Source organism: Acinonyx jubatus, chromosome B3, assembly GCF_027475565.1.
Source record: "Acinonyx jubatus isolate Ajub_Pintada_27869175 chromosome B3, VMU_Ajub_asm_v1.0, whole genome shotgun sequence".
In the NCBI taxonomy this organism is placed as follows: Eukaryota; Metazoa; Chordata; class Mammalia; order Carnivora; family Felidae; genus Acinonyx; species Acinonyx jubatus.
Genome location: NC_069386.1, coordinates 99,814,878 through 99,834,915, shown reverse-complemented (window position 1 = coordinate 99,834,915; position 20,038 = coordinate 99,814,878). Strand labels below are relative to the sequence as shown.

The 20,038-nt window shown below is 38.9% G+C and overlaps 1 protein-coding gene across 1 annotated transcript; it reads left to right on the top strand.

The window, feature by feature from the left end:
- The first annotated feature begins 837 nt into the window (after positions 1-837).
- On the top strand, positions 838-14,750 carry CNIH1 (cornichon family AMPA receptor auxiliary protein 1). Its single transcript, XM_027065743.2, has 5 exons — positions 838-1,058; positions 5,999-6,067; positions 9,989-10,101; positions 11,511-11,654; positions 13,741-14,750. The coding sequence occupies exons 1-5, from the start codon at positions 978-980 to the stop codon at positions 13,766-13,768; spliced, it is 435 nt and encodes a 144-aa protein (XP_026921544.1). The 5' UTR covers positions 838-977; the 3' UTR covers positions 13,769-14,750.
- The last annotated feature ends 5,288 nt before the right edge of the window (positions 14,751-20,038 follow it).

Sequence of the window (20,038 nt, the reverse complement as noted above, 5' to 3'; positions counted from 1 at the left end):
GAAAAAGAACATTTCCACTGTTGCAGTAAGTTTTGTTGGACAGCACTGGATAACTGCTTCTAAACCAGCCTATACAATTTGCTAGTGTGAATGATCTTTAATGCTAATCTAAATATGTCCTTCTCTTGCTTAAAAGCCTTCGATGATTTCCACTTCAATCAGCACCGATCAGGTAGCAGGGTGGTGAATCAATTTTGTGGGTCACAACCAGCGTAAGAACAAAACCAAGCTTATAAGGAAGTCCTTCTATGATCTGAACCCTCCCGGACCCCCTTTCTAAGTTTCTAACACTGTTTTGTGCTAGGTTCGACTAATTTAAGAACTGCTGGTGGTTTCACCTAAGACACTGAGCTTTTTTCTTTCTTTCATCTCTGTACCTTTGCTCATGCTCAATCCTCTTTTTGGAGTACTGGTCTATCTTCTCTTTGCCTGGACAACTTCTACTCATCACATAAGCCTCAGCTTAAGAAACAGCTACTCCAGGAATCCTGCCCTAAACGCTGCAGAGCGGGATGGATGCCCTTCTCTGACCTTTCATCACAAGCGCAGACTTCCCTTAACAGGGTCATAAATACTGTAATGATTTAAGTGTTCCTTTCCGGCACTATACTAAGTTCTTTCGGTGCAAGTATGTTTCCCCCCTTTGCATCTCAAAGGGGAAACACAGTGCCTGGAACATAGTAGACACTCATTCAATAAGTATTTGTTCAAAGAATAAACGAGGGAAAAAAAGAAAAATAAATCAATCAGTTGCGCGGACAATGTAAGTGCGTCGTAGACTTCGGCCATCAGAGGGCGCCAGCGCACCTCGGCTGGTGCGCAGGCGCGCAGGGAGGGCGGGCACGGCGGCAGCGGCGGAGGCGGTGGCGGCGGCGGTCGTGGCTGAGGCCGGGGGAAGTGAATGGTTTTACCCAGAGGGCCCTGCGCCGCCTTTCTCCGCTGGCACCGGCGCCGCTCCCTGCTCCTCCTTCCCGGCCATGGCGTTCACGTTCGCGGCCTTCTGCTACATGCTGGCGCTGCTGCTCACCGCCGCGCTTATCTTCTTCGCCATCTGGCACGTGAGTAGCGGGGTCCGGGGGAAGGAGGGCGAAGAGGCGGCGCAGCTTTTTCACGCCCGGGGTCGGCGGCTGTTCGGACGGCGACGGCCCCCGTTGGTCCGTCCGCACGCCAGGGGCTGGGGCCAAGGCGGGGCAGGCGGCGCGGCCAGGGCTCCGTGCGCCCCTTGTCTGCAGGCCGGGGGCTGCAGGTCCGGGAGGAGCCGAGGCGTGCGGTGGCCCCGTGGATGCACCCGCTGTGTCCCCGAACAGGCCGCGCGCGCGCAGCTACTCCTCCCTGGATGGGTGGGGCGGCCGTGGTCCCGCCGGGCCCTGCGGGACAGCGCTTCGCTGGCGCGCACCCTCCGCGGGCCCGGGGCCCCGCGTCTCCGCATCCCGGGGAGATGTGAAGGGCGCACGGAGGCATGCTGCGTGCTTAGCGGGAATGAAGTTTGCCAAATTACTATTATTTAGTCACATTGTCTTTTCTTTTCGGGTTTCCGCAGGAGTGTGGCCCAAATGAGATAGTATACTTTAGATGAATTTCCATTGCTGGTTTCAGCACTTGTGGGGTACTTTTCGAGTAGAACGACTTTTCTTTTTTTTCAGATTCTGTTTCCTTGTGAACTTTGATGCAGATTGGATTGATTACTTTGTTGACTGCATCTCTGAACTTTTCCCCTAAATCATACTTTGACCGCCAGAGTTTCTCAAGAGACAGCCTTCTTTTCAGGGTAGCTGGATTTAGTAGAGATAGTTTTAATTTGATTTTGAAAATGCTCAGAAATCTTAAATTTTCCTAGGGCATTTTTTTTTTTTCTTTTTACTCACATCATGCCGCAGGATTGAAGCACATCTTTACTGGTTCCTGTAAGGAACAAGGAAGTTTCCTCTGACAGTTCTACAACAGATTTCGAAGGATTCTTGTTTCTCTAGCACAAAATGAGAAGCAGCCTTCTGGAAATCAGCATTCATTAAAACATTTATCTTATATTTGCTTCTGCCCTCATATCCTTTTAGTACCTTTTAGGATATTAGCTTTCATTTGAATGATTGGACATGTTCAGTCCCATGTAAATTTTAAGTCCTGTGTCATCAGCCCTATAACAAGGATTTCTTATGGAACATAGAGGGGCAGGGTGATTTAAATAGCAGTGTCTTGTAAAAAAAAATCTCAAAAGTAGAATGATATCACAAATTACTCTCTTTTGCTAAAGAGTGTGATTGTTTATAATGATTTTTTTTATTAAAAAAATTTTAATGTTTGTTTATTTTAGAGAGAGAGAGCAAGCAAACAGGACAGGGGCAGAGAGAGAGGGAGACACAGAATCCGAAGCAGGCTCCAGGCCCTAGGCTGTCAGCACAGAGCCTGATGTGGGGCTCAAACTCACCAACCTCAAGATCATGTCCTGAGCCGAACTGACTGAGCCACCCAGGAGCCCCTGTTAATATTATTATTTTAGAACCCAACTGCTTGTATAGTGGGGAATGCTTACTTAGGTAGGCTGTTAAGTAATTCCTCCCTCAAAATGCTTGTGGGTAGGAACCAATAAATTAAGAGCGTTTTAGTCTCTTTGATGGAAGAACAATAAATAAAGATAATTTTGGATGCAAACTAGCTCCACTTTAGTAAGCCTTTGGTGGACGTGAAATGTGTGATTCCCTTCCCTTTGTATATGTGGATTTAAGTCACTTCCTGCTTGATGGATGGTAAGGATTCTGAGAAGAGAACTGTGGATGGCCACGTTTACATTTTGAACAGGTTGTGTTTAGCTTAAGGAATACCTGAACTGAATTTTTTAAAAAATGGGTAATTTAGTTTCAGCTTTGAAGTGAATATATGTCCGGGTGAACCAGGTAATTTTAAGTCCTGTTACAGAATTAAAAAAAAATTTTAAGACTTCATTGGTACTCCGCAGAGTACAGAGAGCCTTATCCTTAAGGATTTCTTAGTTCAGAGTATTCTACATCCTTTGGGAACAAATTGAAAATTCCAAAATATATAGTTTAAATTTTTCTGTTAACTACATAAGGTTAACTACATAACCTTCAGTTTATCTTCTTAGGTAGTTTTAAGTATCAGAAGACTCATTTGGAAATTTCAGTTGGAAAATCAAAGAATCCTGTTTACATTAACTGTTGTATGGAGGTTATTTTTTGAGTTGATGGTTACATCTCCGTTTGGTCCTAATTCACATGATTGATGCTCTGTAGGGAGTAGAGTTGGGAGCATAGATTTGTTTGAACAAAAATCATTCCAAAGACAGGCATCAAATTTGAAGGTATCCTGAATTGCATAGTTTGGTATCTTTAGGAATATATCTGTTTTGTTTTTGCACTTGGGGGGAAATTTTGTGAACGTCTTTGTCCAGGCACACAGTAACAAAAGATATGAAAACCACTAGGTTAAGAATCTTTTCAGGGGCGCCTGGGTGGCTTGGTTGGTTAAGCGTCCGACTTTGGCTCAGGTCATGATCTCACGGTCCGTGAGTTCGAGCCCCGCGTCGGACTCTGTGCTGACAGCTCAGAGCCTGGAGCCTGTTTCAGATTCTGTGTCTCCCTCTCTCTGACCCTAACCCGTTCATGCTCTGTCTCTCTGTGTTTCAAAAATAAATAAACGTTAAAAAAAAAATTAAAAAAAAAAAAAGAATCTTTTCAGAAGAGTTTTGAAAACTCCAGCTTGTAGCACTCATTGCAGTAACGTACTCGTTAAAAGATCCCTTGAAATCACCTGAACAAAATGTCCAAAGGAGTTAGTTTTAAAACGTAAGTTTTATACTCTGCTGTTAAATTGGATCTTTATTATAGGCAAGTAATTTTATTTGCAATGACAGTCCTTATCTTGATCTTTATTATTAAGATGCACTGGGGATGTATCACAACAAATGTCAGGTATTTGACTAATATCCATAAGTAATCAGAAATTAGTATCTTCTAATTGTACATTTATATTTTTAGCATTTATATGTGGTAGGGTTTATTAGCAAAGGCAGATGCCTTTTGGTGAGTTCTGTATTTTTTTAAGCTAGGGCTCTCCACCCCCCCCCTCCCCCCCGCCTTTCATTCAATAAATATTGACTGAACACTTAAGTATGTGCTAGTACCAGGGACATAGCAGGGAATACAGCAAAAAATTTTTGCTGTCATGGAGTTTACATTTTAATTATTTTTCTTCTATTTGTATTTTACTTATAATTTTTTATTTGATCAGGTTGAGTTTTATAAAATTTTAGAACATTTGAAAAAAAGATCTTTTGGGGTGCCTGGGTGGCTCAGTTGGTTAAGCGTCCGACTTCAGCTCAGGTCACGATCTTACAGTCTGTGAGTTCGAGCCCGCGTCGGGCTCTGTGCTGACAGCTCAGAGCCTGGAGCCTGCTTCGGATTCTGTGTCTCCCTCTCTCTCTGCCCCTTCCCCACTCATGCTCTGTCTCTCTCTGTCTCAAAAATAAATAAAAACATTAAAAAAAAAATAAAAAAAAGATCTTTTTATGAAGTGAAGAGCTTTAACAGGGAAATAAACTAGCATAGTGAAAGCTAGAAATACAGAACTCCATTGATCACTGGTAATATTGAGTTAACACTGTCTCACATACGAGGATACTATTCCTAACCTACCAGAGGAAGGGCACCAAAGGAAAGGTTCTCTGTCCCCTAGATGACCAGTGACAGCAGCTAAAGCAGCTCCCCCATAAACTTGGTGCTTTTGGCTTCTTATTTTGAGTGGTATGTTGCCCTTATTGATTTTTCAGTACATTTTGATTTTGAAGTTATGTGTTAAGTGACCCTAAATGTTACAGCCACATTTCTCCAGATGTAGACAGAAACATTCTTGCCATATATTTTATAAGTGGATGAGATCTTTCTCCCCTATTGCATTTATACTTGTTTGGCTCATCACACCATGAGAAGCTGGTCTTACCTGGGTTACCCTTCAGGTTTTAGTTTGGTGACCCTAATGAAACCACCTGCAAGTGGTAGGAATATGCATATGACACAGAAGGAGGTCAAACTGATCACTTTTATCGTGGCCTTGAACAGGGCTGCTTTTGCTTATATGATGCCTTTAGGTACAATAGAACAAAGAAGTTCTGCTCCCTGTTGGGGCAGAATAATGAGAAGAATCCTCCCTCCTGATTGGACACAGGCTCTCAGTGCAGAGCCTGGTGTAGAGCCCATGACCACAGGAGCACGGGCTGGCTTTGAGCTTCCCCCTGGCCCTGGCCTTTTGTCTTGTAGAAATTGCACGACAGTATGTGGCGATTCTGGCCACGAAGTTTGAAAATCATTTGGTGTTCCTCTCTATTCTGAGGCTCTTTCTTGTATTTCCAAATTGAAGTAGGACTTTGACATGTGAGCACAAATGGGGGAACAGACTGAAGCATGTGAGCCCATCTCTGGTGTCCCACTGAATTCTGTGACCAGAGAAGGGCATGCACAAATGATGAAAAATACTTCACCCTGAGGGGCACACAGACCTGTACATAAATACTTCAGTGTGAGAAATGCCATATTGGTGGCATTATAAAGTCCTGTGCTATGTGGATATTAGAGTGGCATGCAGTTATTTTGGCCCAAGGGAGTCAGGGTAACCTACAGAGAGGAGCCAACATAGGAAGAGGGTTTTTATAATGAAGAGTTTTGGTAAATAGTTGTGGGTGAGGGAAAAAATAATCTCAAGAAGAAAGAATAAGTTGAACAGAGGCACTGAAAAATTGAAAATTGAAGATATTTATTATAGTAGTATAAGATCATTTAAATGATACTAATATAAACATGTTTTCAGTTCTTTAAATCTGATTCTGGTTATTAGCACATAGTGAATTTACTGTAAATTGGTACATGTAGTATACCCTACTTTTGCTTTTGTTTTATTAACTGAATTTAATTATCATTTGATGATGGGGCAGGTTTGTTGCTGTATTGTAATAAAGTGAGAGATCCTAACTATTTTAATTTTATTTTAGATTATAGCATTTGATGAACTGAAGACTGATTACAAGAATCCCATAGACCAGTGTAATACCCTGAATCCTGTAAGTTATAATAAAGGATTTTTCTGTAGATTTTTTACCTGTTTTTGCTTTTAACTTGATATAATTTAAAAATGGCCAATATTCTCAGTAGCATGATATAGTTGTACTTTTTTTGAGTAGGCAGAATTTACAAAAATATTCTTTTTCCTGCTTGACTATTCTGACTATTATTAATCTGCTGGTGATCTTGTCAGCTGTCATACTAACATTCTTCCAATCTGCTTTTTACATTGTCGGCCAAAGACAGTTGAAAAGGTCAAAAAGATTAAAAGAGTCAAAATTGCATTAAAGGTGTGTACTGCTTTTTAGTTTAATGTTTTAATGCTACATTCATTTCATGGGGAGGGTTAGGGCATTTGTATCTGTAAAGTGTTCTGTTCGGTGTGCTCATTTATATGCCTGTTGAGGTTTATGATTTCATGAAATTTCTTACTTTATGCAAATGTTTGCTTGCTGGCCCAGTCAAGTAGGGAAAGCTGTTAAATGCTTATGCATTTCTGAAATGTTATAGCCATAGGCACTTCTATATTACATTATTTGGTTCAGTGTTTGAAAGTTGTTAACATACAATGACTTTAATAGATGGTAAGGTTATTCTTATGTTGTGACTTACTGTGAGGTAGCCCGGAAGTGGAGTCTTCAGGAGCATGTCTACTTTTTTTTTTTTTTTTTTTTGGTTATGTCTATTCTGGAATTAATTTTTCACTCTTTTTCGGTGGATAGCTCTGTCCTTAGGCTCTGGACTCATGCTGCCAGAATTTTATGGATAATAATTTATGTACAGATGTCTACATAGTTATTTCTGGTATATATCCACTCTCAATTTCTAAAACAGCCTTGTCTTACACTAAGTTCTGAGCTCTGATGGATTTAGTTATAATGCGGATCGGCTCCATTGTGCTTAGGGGTTTTTATACATATTTTTTGACTTCATTTAGTTTATTCATTTAGGAAGATTTTACCTTTAGTCTGTAGTTTGATTTTGCCTAACTGGTCAGAAACTGAAAGGTTGTTTGAAAGCAGTGGGTACGTCTTCAAGAATACAATAATATAATAATTCATCTTTAAAAGTTACTTAATGAAGATGAAAACTTGTGTAGACTTGAGTTGTATAAAACTGTAAGGCACTAGCATGCTAGAAGGATTTTTTGGGGGAAAGATCTATAAAGTTAGTTTGCTACTTTATCATTGTTTCCTAGATAAATATGAGTGATGGAATAGATTTCTAGCTTGTCTTTAAAGAACTGCTACAGTAAGACTATGTAGGGACAATTAACAGTGTTAACTTACTGGCTCTTTCTCTGCTGTTAGGAAACAAAAGAGAAGATGAGTCTGCTTTCTCATTGGAAAGTAGCAATGTTCATTGTAAAATGTCTTAACCCACTGTTGAAACTAATTGTTACCAAGAAATTAAGAAACCAAAATTTGTTTATTAATGACAGTTTATTAATAATATTCTATCTTCTTTGGCTTCTCATTACTTCAAATAACCAAAAAACGATGAGGATGAGAATAGCTGAAATCAGATGAGGGCTTTCCTGGGCACCAGGCTCTGTGCTAAGCATCTCTACTTGGGATTTTTCTTTCAGTGCTTATGACAGTCCTAAAGGGTAGGTGTATCTTTATTCTCATGAATAGGAGGATAGGCTGAGGCTTAGCCAGGTTGAAGCACTTTACTAACAAGATCAAACAGCTAAGGTAGAACCAGAATTTGAACCCAGACCTCCACATTTTTAAGTTCAAGCTTCGGTGTTTCCCTAATTTATTGTAAATTTAAGAGGGACTAATTTCATTTTTACATAGAACGTGTGATTTCTGACTCTTCTTCATGGAAGGAAATTCTCACCTTAAAAAGATAACTTGCTTGGGACACCCCAAGGCGGCATAGATTGGGAGTTTTTATACCAGCACAAGTTGCATTCTGGATAGGGTGCCGATAATTGGCTTGCTAGCAGTGCATCTGACAGTTTTCCCTATTTAAAGTTTGTTTTGACAATTCTGCCAAAGTATGGGGGAAGACAAATATTCTATGTTAAAATGTGAACCTTAACTAGAGAATGTTACAATTTGCATGTTAAATATTATCATTTCAGCCATATTTGTGTGAGGAATTTTTTTCTGGATACTAGTTTTTGTGTAAACATTGGTTCCTAAATGGAATAATTTTTGTGCCACTTACCAGGAAATTTCACCATTAAAGAATGATTGGAGTGGGCTGGTTTTTGTAAGAGATGTATAATAAAAGTGTCTGGATTTTTTTGAGATGAAGGGAGTGTGGCATTGTTTCATATTAGAACTGGAAGAGTTGCAGATTATCTTTATTATCCCTCTTACTAAAGTATATTGTTAAGAGCAGTAGAGATCATGCTTTCTAAATCATTTTCTCCCCATATCTCAGTTTGGAATTGTAGGATGAAAACTTGGATGATTTTTATTGTTACCTATCACTTGGCTTGAAAGAGCTGAAGTACTTATTATAAGGAAAAGAAAAATCCTGTAATTTACACGAGTATTCTAAACAGCTCTAGTGGAACTCCTAATATAGTGTATCTTTTTCTTGGTCTGTCCTGGTTGTAGTCTTTGTGTTTCAAAGATTTCCTGTGGACCTTTTCTTGTTTTCTTGCAGATGTTTAATTTTGATCTTAATTAAATGGTGGCTTAATGGTTCGTGTTATTTACAAGTTTGTATACATACACAGAGTTTATTATATTAAGTTTGTAGAAAATATCTGGTTAGTGGTATAGATTAGTTGGTTTTACTGAGATTTCATTTAAAATATTCATTAAAAAACTTTGCTTTACAGCTTTGAAATGAAGAAAGTGATTTGGGAGTAGTAGAAAGCAGGCTTGAATATGTAGTACAATTGCATTGTTTCTACAGCGATGGTTTCCTTTCAGTAAAGATCTGCTGATGTTGAGGATTCATATAATTGTACCTTGATACGATGTGAACATCTGAGAAACTGGCTTTGCATTTGTGACTCATAGGAAGTCCTTGGCCGAAACTTGAAATGAAATGTTTGGGACTTTAAATAAGAGTCATTAGGCTGAAATCTTTAGGATGAGAAAGGCAATTAAAACTAAAGCATGAATTCTTGGTTATTTTATAAAAAGTATTTCTCTTCAATTAATTTTTCTCTACAATCAAATTATTTTGTTTTTGAGTTCTGAGCTTCTACTGGTCTGCTGTGCCTGTAGTAGTTCATTGGAAAACAGGCTTAAAAGAAATGGGAAGGCCATGTAAAATCAGAGCTCAGGAACTAGGGAAATTTCCAATTTTATGGTTCAGAACTCTGTCTTTTCCCTCCTACATTGCAGAATGCACATTGTTTGCATCTGTGTATATTAGTGTTCTTCCCCCTATGACTGTGCTGAGATTATTGGCTTTTGGCTTTCCGTTGAAAAATGACTTTTGTGGTAATGTGGTGTGGTTTGCTAAATATTGTATATGTAGCATTCCTGGTTTCTGTTAAAAGCTTTAAAACATTAGTGTGTAAAATAATCTAAAGGGAACTTTTGTTTTTGTGGATTTTTTTTTTTGTATCATGTTGCATGCGATCAGATACCTCATTTTTATATTTTTATCATTGTTGAATGGTGGGAAGTATTCCAAGTGATTAGCAAATAACTGAATAGTCTGGGTGGTAACTTTGTATAATTTAACCTGTTACTGTAAGAATTTGAATTTTAAATTTTAAGTTCTATTTATTTTCTTAGCGCGAGCTATATCATCTGGTCAGTTTGCTTCTAATTCTGCTTTTGGTAAAAATTTAAATATGGAAACAACACTCAGCATCTTTCATCCCTGATTCTAAGAAAACAGTGATTTTGCATTATGGGAACTTGGTTGCCACCTGCTTTCCAACAGCATTTGACTTAATGCCAAGGCATTTTGATAACTGCGTTGTATTTTTCTTCCAGCTCGTACTTCCAGAGTACCTCATCCATGCTTTCTTCTGTGTCATGTTTCTTTGTGCAGCAGAATGGCTTACGCTGGGTCTCAATATGCCCCTCTTGGCATACCATATTTGGAGGTAATATAGATATATTTCTAATACTTTTCCTAATTATATCTTACTTATACTATGGTTATCTTACATGCTAGTCACCTAAATGAAAACTGAAAATTAGTTGGCATTTATTTTAAGTTTATTTCGGATAGAGAAAGAGACAGAGTGTGAGTGGGGGAGGGGCAGAGAGAGAAGCAGGCTCCAGGCTCTGAGCTGTCAGCATAGAGCCCATCGTGGGGCTCTACCTCACTGACTGCGAGATCACTTGAACTGAAGTCAGGTGCTCAACTGACTGAGCCACCCAGGCGCCCCAGTTGGCATTTATTTTAAAAATCAAGTAGATGAACAAATAGCTGTTTAAATACCTTTTATGGCACTTACTTTGTTGATCTTTAGAAGTGTTTTTCAAAAAGTGAGGTTTAATTTGGATACAGTTATGTGTGCAACTCTGAAGCCCTATCCCTGTCTGTTACCCCTGCACCTCCCAAGGAGAGCAGTGATCTCTGTGAACTTGAATTAATTTTGCCCATCTTTGAATTTCATATAAATCAAAATGTAGTGTGTTTAACTTCTTTCTCCATTTTTACTTTATGATTTTAAGTTTGGTTGTTTATAAAATATATTCATTTTTTATAACTTTTAAGGTATGTCAGAGCTACATAATAGAGTTAGAGGTTTTTTGTTTTTTCTTTAATAGGCACGTTAAAATCTCATTGCTCTTCATTTTAGGAAATAGACTGAAAAAGTGTTTAGGAGTAAAGTGATACCACATCTGTGACTGAGTTTGAAATAGTTTTTTTTTTGAGAAAAACATGCATATTTGGAGCAAGAACAAAAAAGATAAGGGTAGAGCTGTGTGGTTAATGTGAATATCTTGGTGAAGTGTTCTTTTCTGTAAGTCTAAAATTACGTTAAAAGAAAAAGTTAAGAGAAAAGAAAACCTTAATTTTTTATAGTTACTGTTCTTTTTCTTGTATTTATGAAAGTATAGGGCAGACCAGATGTGGCCTAAATAACTGTCCTGTTCTCATTTAGGAGCTTATTTTTTTATTTACTTTAAAGTTTATTTATTTGGGGAGAGAGAGAATGTGCACATGTGCACGCACACGAGCGGTAAAGGGGCAGAGAGAGAGGGAGAGAGAGAATCCCAAGCAGGTTCCAGTGCAGAGCCCAACACAGGGCCTGATCCCATGAACCATGAGATTATTACCTCTGCCAAAATCGAGAGTCAGATACTTAATTGACTGAGCCACCCAGGTGCCCCTAGGGGCTCTTGTTTTAAAATTAAGATGATAAGAGGAAAGAACTCCACCCTGGAACTAAAAGCACTCTTCCCTGTGTGGACTGCCTCTCATTGTAACAAATGTTATTTGAGGAGAAAAACCCTCCTTCCCATCCTTTTTGGAGTGGCTAATGGACTGTGTTTATTGCAGGTATATGAGTAGGCCGGTGATGAGTGGACCAGGACTCTATGACCCTACAACCATCATGAATGCAGACATTTTAGCCTATTGTCAGAAAGAAGGCTGGTGCAAATTGGCTTTTTATCTTCTAGCATTTTTTTACTACCTATACGGGTGAGTTTAAAAAAGAAAATGAATATATGATTTCACTTTGCTGCCTAAAAAGTTTGTAGGCATTACAGTCTTAACACCTTAAAATCCACTTGAAGAATAACTCAGCGTCTTGAATGGTGGTAACTGCTAATGGCACAGTGCACACCAGCAAATGCACACACGTTGAATATGAATAAACTGGTACTTGTCGGGACACCCAGCTGGTGTGCGGTCAGAGTCAGAAAGTTTGGTCAGGGGTGCTGCTTCCTAAGTTTTCAGACACAGTAATCCTCATTGTCTGTGCAAAGTGATGGCATTGAGAAGATTGCAAAAAAAAAAGTGTGAGTTTGCCAAAATGTTTGTGCTTGGCTTCACCATCTCTCTTGCCATGGTGTTTTACTTTTTATCATTCTTTACAAACTGTATGCTCTGCCCTTTATTTTATGGCTTGCTTCATCTGAATGGGAGCATGAAAGAAACAGGTCTTTCCTATGTGATGGTGCAGCGTTCAACTCCTCTCCCTTTATAGCCATGATGGACTGCATCATTCCTCTAGGCCAGCAGTCCTTGACCTTGGCACTGTTGACATTTTGGCCTGGATAAATCTTTGTTGTGGGGGCTGCCTGTGCATTGTGGGATGTTTAGCAACATCCCTGGCCTCTACCCAGTAGATGCCAGTAGCGCCTGCTCTTCTGCAGTCATCAAAACCAAGAATGCCTCCAGACAGTGCCAGATGCCCTCTGCGGGGCGCAGTCAGCCCTGGGTGAGCACCACCGCCCTAGGTGTACTGGAGATGGAATAAAATGGCTGCTCATTAAAATGAGGGAAGGGGCACTCGCACACGTGGGATTGTATTTCTTTAAACTGCACCAATATACTTTTCTCATCTTTTATTGATATATATTCAGCCAGAGAGAACAGTTCCAACTGATTTCCAAAATAGGAAGAAAGTTGGCCATGTAAGATGGAATTGTATTCATTAAGCTGCTTTCTTATTCCCTCTTCTTTTTGTTACTGGAGAACTTGCTGAGTATTAGATGGTAGGTTTATATTCATGTTTCTCTTTACGGTATATGTTTCCATTACGGAAAATGATGAATGAAGTGCTAGACTGAAATTCATGGAAAAGAGATGTTATGCTTTTAGAGGTTATACCTGTGAAAATGAGTATCCATTAGTGCATCTACAGACGTTCATTTATGAAACAGATAGTGAATAAGTTCTAAACAGCAAAATGCCATGTGTCATTTTCATTTCCTGTTAGTTTTCATTTTTTCAGTTTCTTTAACAAATAACTGGAACAGTGCTGGCATATAGTGGTACTTGAGACATATTTGTTGAAAGAAAGAAAAGAAATGAATGATTGAATAAATGAGAAAATCAGAGATGTGCACTTGTGGGCATGTGGTGGCTCTATGTCATTTCATTTCTGCTTTTAAGTTGTTTGTCGAGTTTGCTCAACTCTGCTTTGTATATCCAGTTAGAGACCCATGCTTTGGAACCATGCCTTTCCCACCTTACTCTGGTAGAGTTGGTCTGAATCAAAGGGTTTTTATTTTGCTCACTTGTGCCCTTTTCTTTTTTAACCCTCTTGCTGTTGCCTAGAGCCTTTCTCTGATGGGAAAGTTCCTTAAGTCACCATTCCCATCTGTAAAATGGGGATGATAATGGTACCCAACTCCTAGGACTGCTTGGAGGATTCAGCGAGGTCATGTACATAAAAGACCTAGTGGAGGGCCTGGCATGAAGTGAGCCCTTGCGAGATGCTCACTGCTATTATTAGACGACTCCAGAGCAGTGCACTGTTTGGATGGCTTCTCTAAGCTCTGATCCCCTATTAAGCTTTCAGCTGTGCTGTTCTGTTTGCTAAAATTGGAAAGAAAATAGGAGACAACCACAGCACAAGCACTGAGCCAAGTCCTACCTTAGGCAAAAGTCCATAAATGCAAATTAAGATTGTCTCGTGAACTGGTCATTGGTCTTTTCATTTTCTGTGGTGGTGTGATATCATAAACTAGTTGGCTGTGTAAAGCAGACTCAACTTTTTGGTGCTTTTTGTTTTTATAATTAGGAACGTTTGAATTAATAGGCTTTTTCTTCTTTTCAGCATGATCTATGTTTTGGTGAGCTCTTAGAACAACACACAGAAGAATTGGTCCAGTAAGTGCATGCAAAAAGCCACCAAATGAAGGGATTCTATCCAGCAAGATCCTGTTTCCAAGAGTAGCCTATGGAATCTGATCAGTTACTTTAAAAAATGACTCCTTATTTTTTAAATGTTTCCACATTTTTTGCTTGTGGAAAGACTGTTTTCATATGTTATACTTGGATAAAGAATTTAAATGGAATTACGTATAAATTAATATAAAATGATACCTCTGGTGTTGACAGGTTTGAACTTGCACTCCTTAAGGAACAGCCATAATCCCTTGAATGATTGCATTAATTATTGACTATCCTTAGTCCATTGGAAGCTTTTGTTTATAGGAACTTGTAGGGCTCATTTTGGTTTATTGAAGTGCCATCTAATTATAAATTAGCTGTAGATATCAGGTGCTTCTGATGAACTGAAAATATATATCTGACTTGTGGGAAACTTCATGGGTTTCCTCATTTATCATGTATGTGATTATATATGGACACATTGACAAAATAAGAAGAGTGGGATTTTCTCCCCTTCAACTTGAATATTATCCCTGTATATTGCATGAGTGAGAGATTTCCCATTATTTCCATCAGAGTAATATACTTGCTTTAATTCTTAAGCATAAGTGAACATGATATAAAAATATATGCTGAATTACTTGTGAAGAATGCATTTAAAGCTATTTTAAATGTGTTTTAATTTGTAAGACATTACTTATTAAGAAATTGGTTATTATACTTAATGTTCTAATCTGGTGGTAAAGGTATTCTTAAGAATTTGCAAGTACTTTAGATTTTCAAAACTGAATGAGAGAGAACATTGTATAACCGTCCTGCTGTTCCTTTAGTGCAATACAATAAAACTCTGAAATTAACTTATTTTCAGTGCATTGTTTTAAAGATTACAAATAGCTATTTCTTACACTTGCTTAATCCATAATAAAGACATATTACTGTCAGTTTTTAAAAAAACTAGTAGAGTATTACATTGTGTGTGTGTGCGTTTTTTTTTTTTTAAATACTGTGCCCAGATCTAAAAAGAATGTTTAAAATTTTTTTTTTAACATTTATTTATTTTTTGAGACACAGAGACATAGCATGAGTGGGGGAGGGGACAGAGAGAGAGGGAGACACAGAATATGAAGTAGGCTCCAGGCTCCGAGCTGTCAGCACAGACCCTGATGCTGGGGCTCAAACTCGAGAACCACAGAGATCGTGACCTGAGCGAAAGTTGGATGCTCAACTGACTGAGCCACCCAGGTGCCCCTAGAAAGGAGTGTTTTTAAATGGCTAAACACATTACTCTGTGTTGTCACTTGACAAGATTCATAAACATTGATGCCACAGCATCATCATATTTTGTAACCAATTTAAAAAATTGTGGCATTTGAAGTGTTAACTTTGTTTTTCCTTTTTGAAACAGCAGGTTTTAAGGAAAAATGACTCGTTAAATTCATTTTTGCTGCTGCTTGTAAGGCAGGTAAACTATGGCATGTTTTTGTAAGAATTCTTGTGCTTTATTTGGAATGAGGTAGTTAAGGCAATTGAAGATAGTGTAAGTGGTTCAGAAGTTTCTTTTTTTTAAAATATTTATTTTTGGGAGACAGAGAGACAGAATGTAAGCAGGGGAGGGGCAGAGAGAGAGGGAGACACAGAATCTGAAGCAGGCTCCAGGCTCCGAGCTGTCAGCACAGTGCCCGATGTGGGGCTTGAACCCACAAACTGTGAGATCATGACCTGGGCTGAAGTCGGATGCCTAACCGACTGAGCCACCCAGGCGCCCCATTTTTTTTTTTTCAGAAGTTTCTTAAAAGATCAAAGAAAGAAAACCGGTATCTAGAAATTCCACTTAATAATCAAGGGAGTTTATGGATGAGTTTGTGGAATTCGTACTCTAAGAGTGCCTTGAATTAGATGCTGGTTGGTTAATCCTCTGCTAGCGAAAAAATGCTTCTCCACCTTTGAGAGTAGCCGTTAATATTTTGGGATTGCGTAGCAGGGTGAGTATGTGGAAGAAGAGAATGTAGAGCCAGAAGAGTGAGAACCAAACCATTTCATAACGAGACAAGCTTTAAAGACCTGTGTTTTGGGGCGCCTGGGTGGCTCAGGCGGTTAAGCGTCCGACTTCGGCTCAGGTCATGATCTCATGATTCGTGGGTTCGAGCCCGGCATCAGGCTCTGTGCTGACAGCTCAGACCCTGGAGCCTGCTTCAGATTCTGTCTCTCTCTCTCTCTCTCTCTGCCCCTCCCCTGCTTGCTTGCTTGTTCTCTCTCAAAAATAAAAACATTAAAAAAAAAATTTAAAGGCCTGTGTTTTATGGTCTGAAGGACACCTCAAGGGAGGTGAACTGTTGGTCAGCTCATGCAGAAAATTATTTATTGACCTGTTGCTAGGTACTAAAGATTCATGCTCTGAGTTTGAGCAGTTTCTAATCCAACTAATGATGTCAGCACCCACTCCTCATTTTTCTTTCTGGTTCACAAGTACTTTTGATCATGAGGGACCTTGCCGAGTCCAGATAGGTTTCCTGGAGCTGTTACCTTGGCATTCCTGTCAAAGTCTTTTCACAAGCCTTTGCTGTCTCCTAGCAAGTGCTACTTTCAAGTATTAAGAGACCTTTTAATCATGTTTTCCTGATTATTCTCCACAATTCTGCAAGGTTTAATTAAGGCTGCAGTTTGTGGAAGCCACCTTCTCATGCTTCAAAAATTAGATTTGTAGTCCTTAGCTGATTCCTCAAAGGTGACTTGACTGCCAGTAAGGTTTACCCTTCTCAGGGGTAGGCTGTTGGTTCCTAGGCATGGAGACTGTGCAAAGATTGAGTGCCTGTAAGCTCTCGTGATATCTACCCGTCTTTACCTTTTCCAGTGTTTTAGGAAAGTAAATTACTTATGAAGAGAAAGCAGAAACAAGATCCCTGCACAAGGCAGTCTCCTGCTGGCTCTTGTCCTTGCTCAGACTCCAGTGTGTTCCCCCCATTTTATCTGTTTCAGCAGTCCTAGCCTTCTGTTATTCCTGCAGGTCCAGCTGCGGCCTAGTTAGCCTGGCGGCGTAACCCTTCCAGCTTTTACCAAACTGCTCCCTGTGCAGTGACCGCTGTTTACTTAGGTAATTTTTTTTTGCTTTGTTACAGTTACTTTTGCTATTATGTGGTTTGATTTATCTTTAAAGGGTTTTCCACCTTTTAGAAACCATTGTTGAATACCGCTATGCTGTGGTTTATATCTGTACTGACAACTCTTTGTTGCTGTGGGTACTACAGATTCTCCTGAATTAAGAATCTTATGTAATAAATGTAGTCTATTTAGCAGTTATTCTTTAGAGTAATAATATTATACCATGGAGTATGTCCCTTTAGTACTAAGGAAGTATAGGTGTAGAAACTTAGTAATGACGTTTGATGATTTTCACAATTGTAACTGGCATTTCCCACTTCTTGTCCCATGGTTGAGGAGAGTTGGGTCCCCAGCTTTGGACAAATTGCTAATTTGTTTGAAGTTTGAGGGCTGTTTTTCATGGGAAGGGGAAGTGATAGGAAATGACCAGACTTTTGACATGTGTTGGGTATTATGAAAGAATTTGAGAAGCCTCTTGGATTACATCATTAACTCCCTGACCTAGCAGTCAAGTTCAGATACCCAGATAATGGTCTTTCACAAAGCAACAAAGTACATGGCGGTTTGCAGTATGTGTGTCGTTTTAAGCCTGTTCAATATATTTAAGCCTGAGGACCACTCTTGCTAATAGCTCTCATAGAGCTCTTCTCTCCTCTCCAAATCAACATATTTTGAAAATATGTCCACTGTATGCATAGAAAGGAAATAGAAATGTAGAAACACTCTAAAAGCATGAAAAAACTTTCCTTGCTACATTTCTCTTTTCTTCCAATTATATATTTACGAACAGTGCTCATGGAATATTCTTGCCATGGTACAAATAATGATTTCTTTGTATCTCTTATACCCTGCAGGAGTGTGAGCTTTCATTTTAGGTGTGGCTATGTCACAGCAGTGTGACGTATCCACACCCCCCCCCCCCCCCCCGGTTAAATAATATGTATTTAAAAGTATTCATGTAGTTTACTTATTTATGTATCATTCAACACTCACAAATGTGCATCCCTCAATAATCAGTTGTACAGTATAATTGTAAGTCAGATTTCGACACCAAAAATATTTTAAAACAACTCTATTCAAAGGGGAAAGATAAAAATATTGATACCTGTCTAGCATTGTTCCTAAAAGTATGCAAAGTATGCATATTCATCCTTTGGGGAAACTACTAATGTTAGTCTCAAATTATTTAAACTCTTTTGCTCAAACCAATCACTGATCTGTGGTCAGAGCAGCAGCCAGCGAGTCTTTGGTACCAGCAGTATAGCTCGGAAGATGAGTCTGAACTGATACTTTAGAGTGATGCCAAGAGAAAAAAAAATGTGGTTCTATTCCTGGATCTGTTGAATGGCTTAGAACAATTTCACTTTGATTAATTAAGAGTCCTAAAGCTAAATATCTAAAAGGAGTAAACAGCTCTGCTACCTGTACTGCTTTTGGGAAATAGTGTCAGACATATAAAGTGACTGCTCTGTGGGACTGAAGGTTTTTTTATCCTACGTTAATTTTAGTAATGCACATAGTGGACGTGGAGATGGAGAGAACGTGGTCACATGGATAAGAAGTTAATTTTATTGTACAGTGCTTTTTCTAAACATTGAAATCTCTTTGCTTACCATGTTCATATATTCTGGAGAAGAAAAATTTCTTAAATAATAGGTCGATGACTAGGTAGACCCCTAAAACTACTGAGAGAAACATAGAATGTAGTTATCCATCTGTGCTCACGGTTTGTTAAAATCTAAGTTAGCCTGATCGGTGCTGTACCGCTGTCCAAAGAAAATGCCCGTAAGTAGTCCTACCTTAGAGCTTAATTTATTTTGCTTTTGTATATTAAATAAAAACCATCTCAAATGTGGCCTTGTGTAGTTTATGGTTAATGGCTGAGTCTCTGTGTTAATTCAATTTCAGCAGCTAACTCTGGCTTGTGTGTGACCAGGACTGTAGTCTCTCTGCCCCATTGGTTTGAGGGCTGTTCCACAGATTAGGTAGAGAAAATACTTTTCCAACTATGTGAAATTATATTCTTTTGAGTAGTGCCCCATTCCATGATTCTGTTATGGAATAACTGATGTTTTCCCTTAATACTTAGTATTAAAGTAGTTAAGCATTTTAAACATGGAAGGCTTAACTGGCATTTGCAGTAAAAATGAGAGAAGCATGCACTTGGGAAATTCATTTGATTATTAAAGGATTTGATTAATCCATGCCAACCTTTTTCTTCCACTTTCTTAAGTGTTCATGAATAAGCTTTATATCCATATTGAGGAGAAGCAATATATAAGATTTGCTAGTATCAATTTCAGTGATTTCCTAAAGTTTAATAAGTATTGTGATTTTTAAATTGTTTTTGGTTGTAATACTGAAATCATGAGGAAGGTCAACCTATTATTGCAGCCTGTACTTACTTGAAAAAAATTTTTTTCCACCTATAACTTTTGACATTATTAGATTAGAAACCCCCACAGTTTAAACATTCACATACTGGATATGTGTGGTAGGATATGTGTGGTTCTCCCATCTTCCTTAGTATACTTATAAAATCTTAAGTTCTGAAATCAGTGTAGACATAAAAATATTAGAATACTGATTTTATATTCTAGAACATACTGGCTGTCTGGTCTGAAGTTCCCAAACAGCACTAGTAATTGTTCTGAAGTATTCCCCAATGAAATTAAAGCAGCAAGAGAAGTTTGAAACAGAAGAAAACTTTTGGCAATTAGATGATTATTCCAAAAGTTTTGATGTGAAATTTACTTTGTCTCGTGGGGAGGTGCCAGTCACAGCCAAGGGACTATTGCAGGTGATACCAAAGCCACCACTATCTGTGAAAATGTCCTTGTCTACAGTGCAAACAACTGTTCAACATTACATTTAAAGACAAAAAGACATATTCAGTAGCATAGGGTGAGGTGAGGGAGGGAATTGGAGACTGTTAATCTGTAGATAAGTGCTTTCTAACAGAAATGTGAAAGAGGGATTTAATTCATTCTGTGTAGTCCCTAGGGTAAAAAATGAGTGGTCTAAAAAGAGAGCACCTGTCTGAACCAAGGAATTCCTCATATCTGAAAATGTTCCAGCAAATGCTGGATAAACACCTATTGGGGATGATCCAGCATGGGAGGGAGGTGTCCAGAAGATTCATA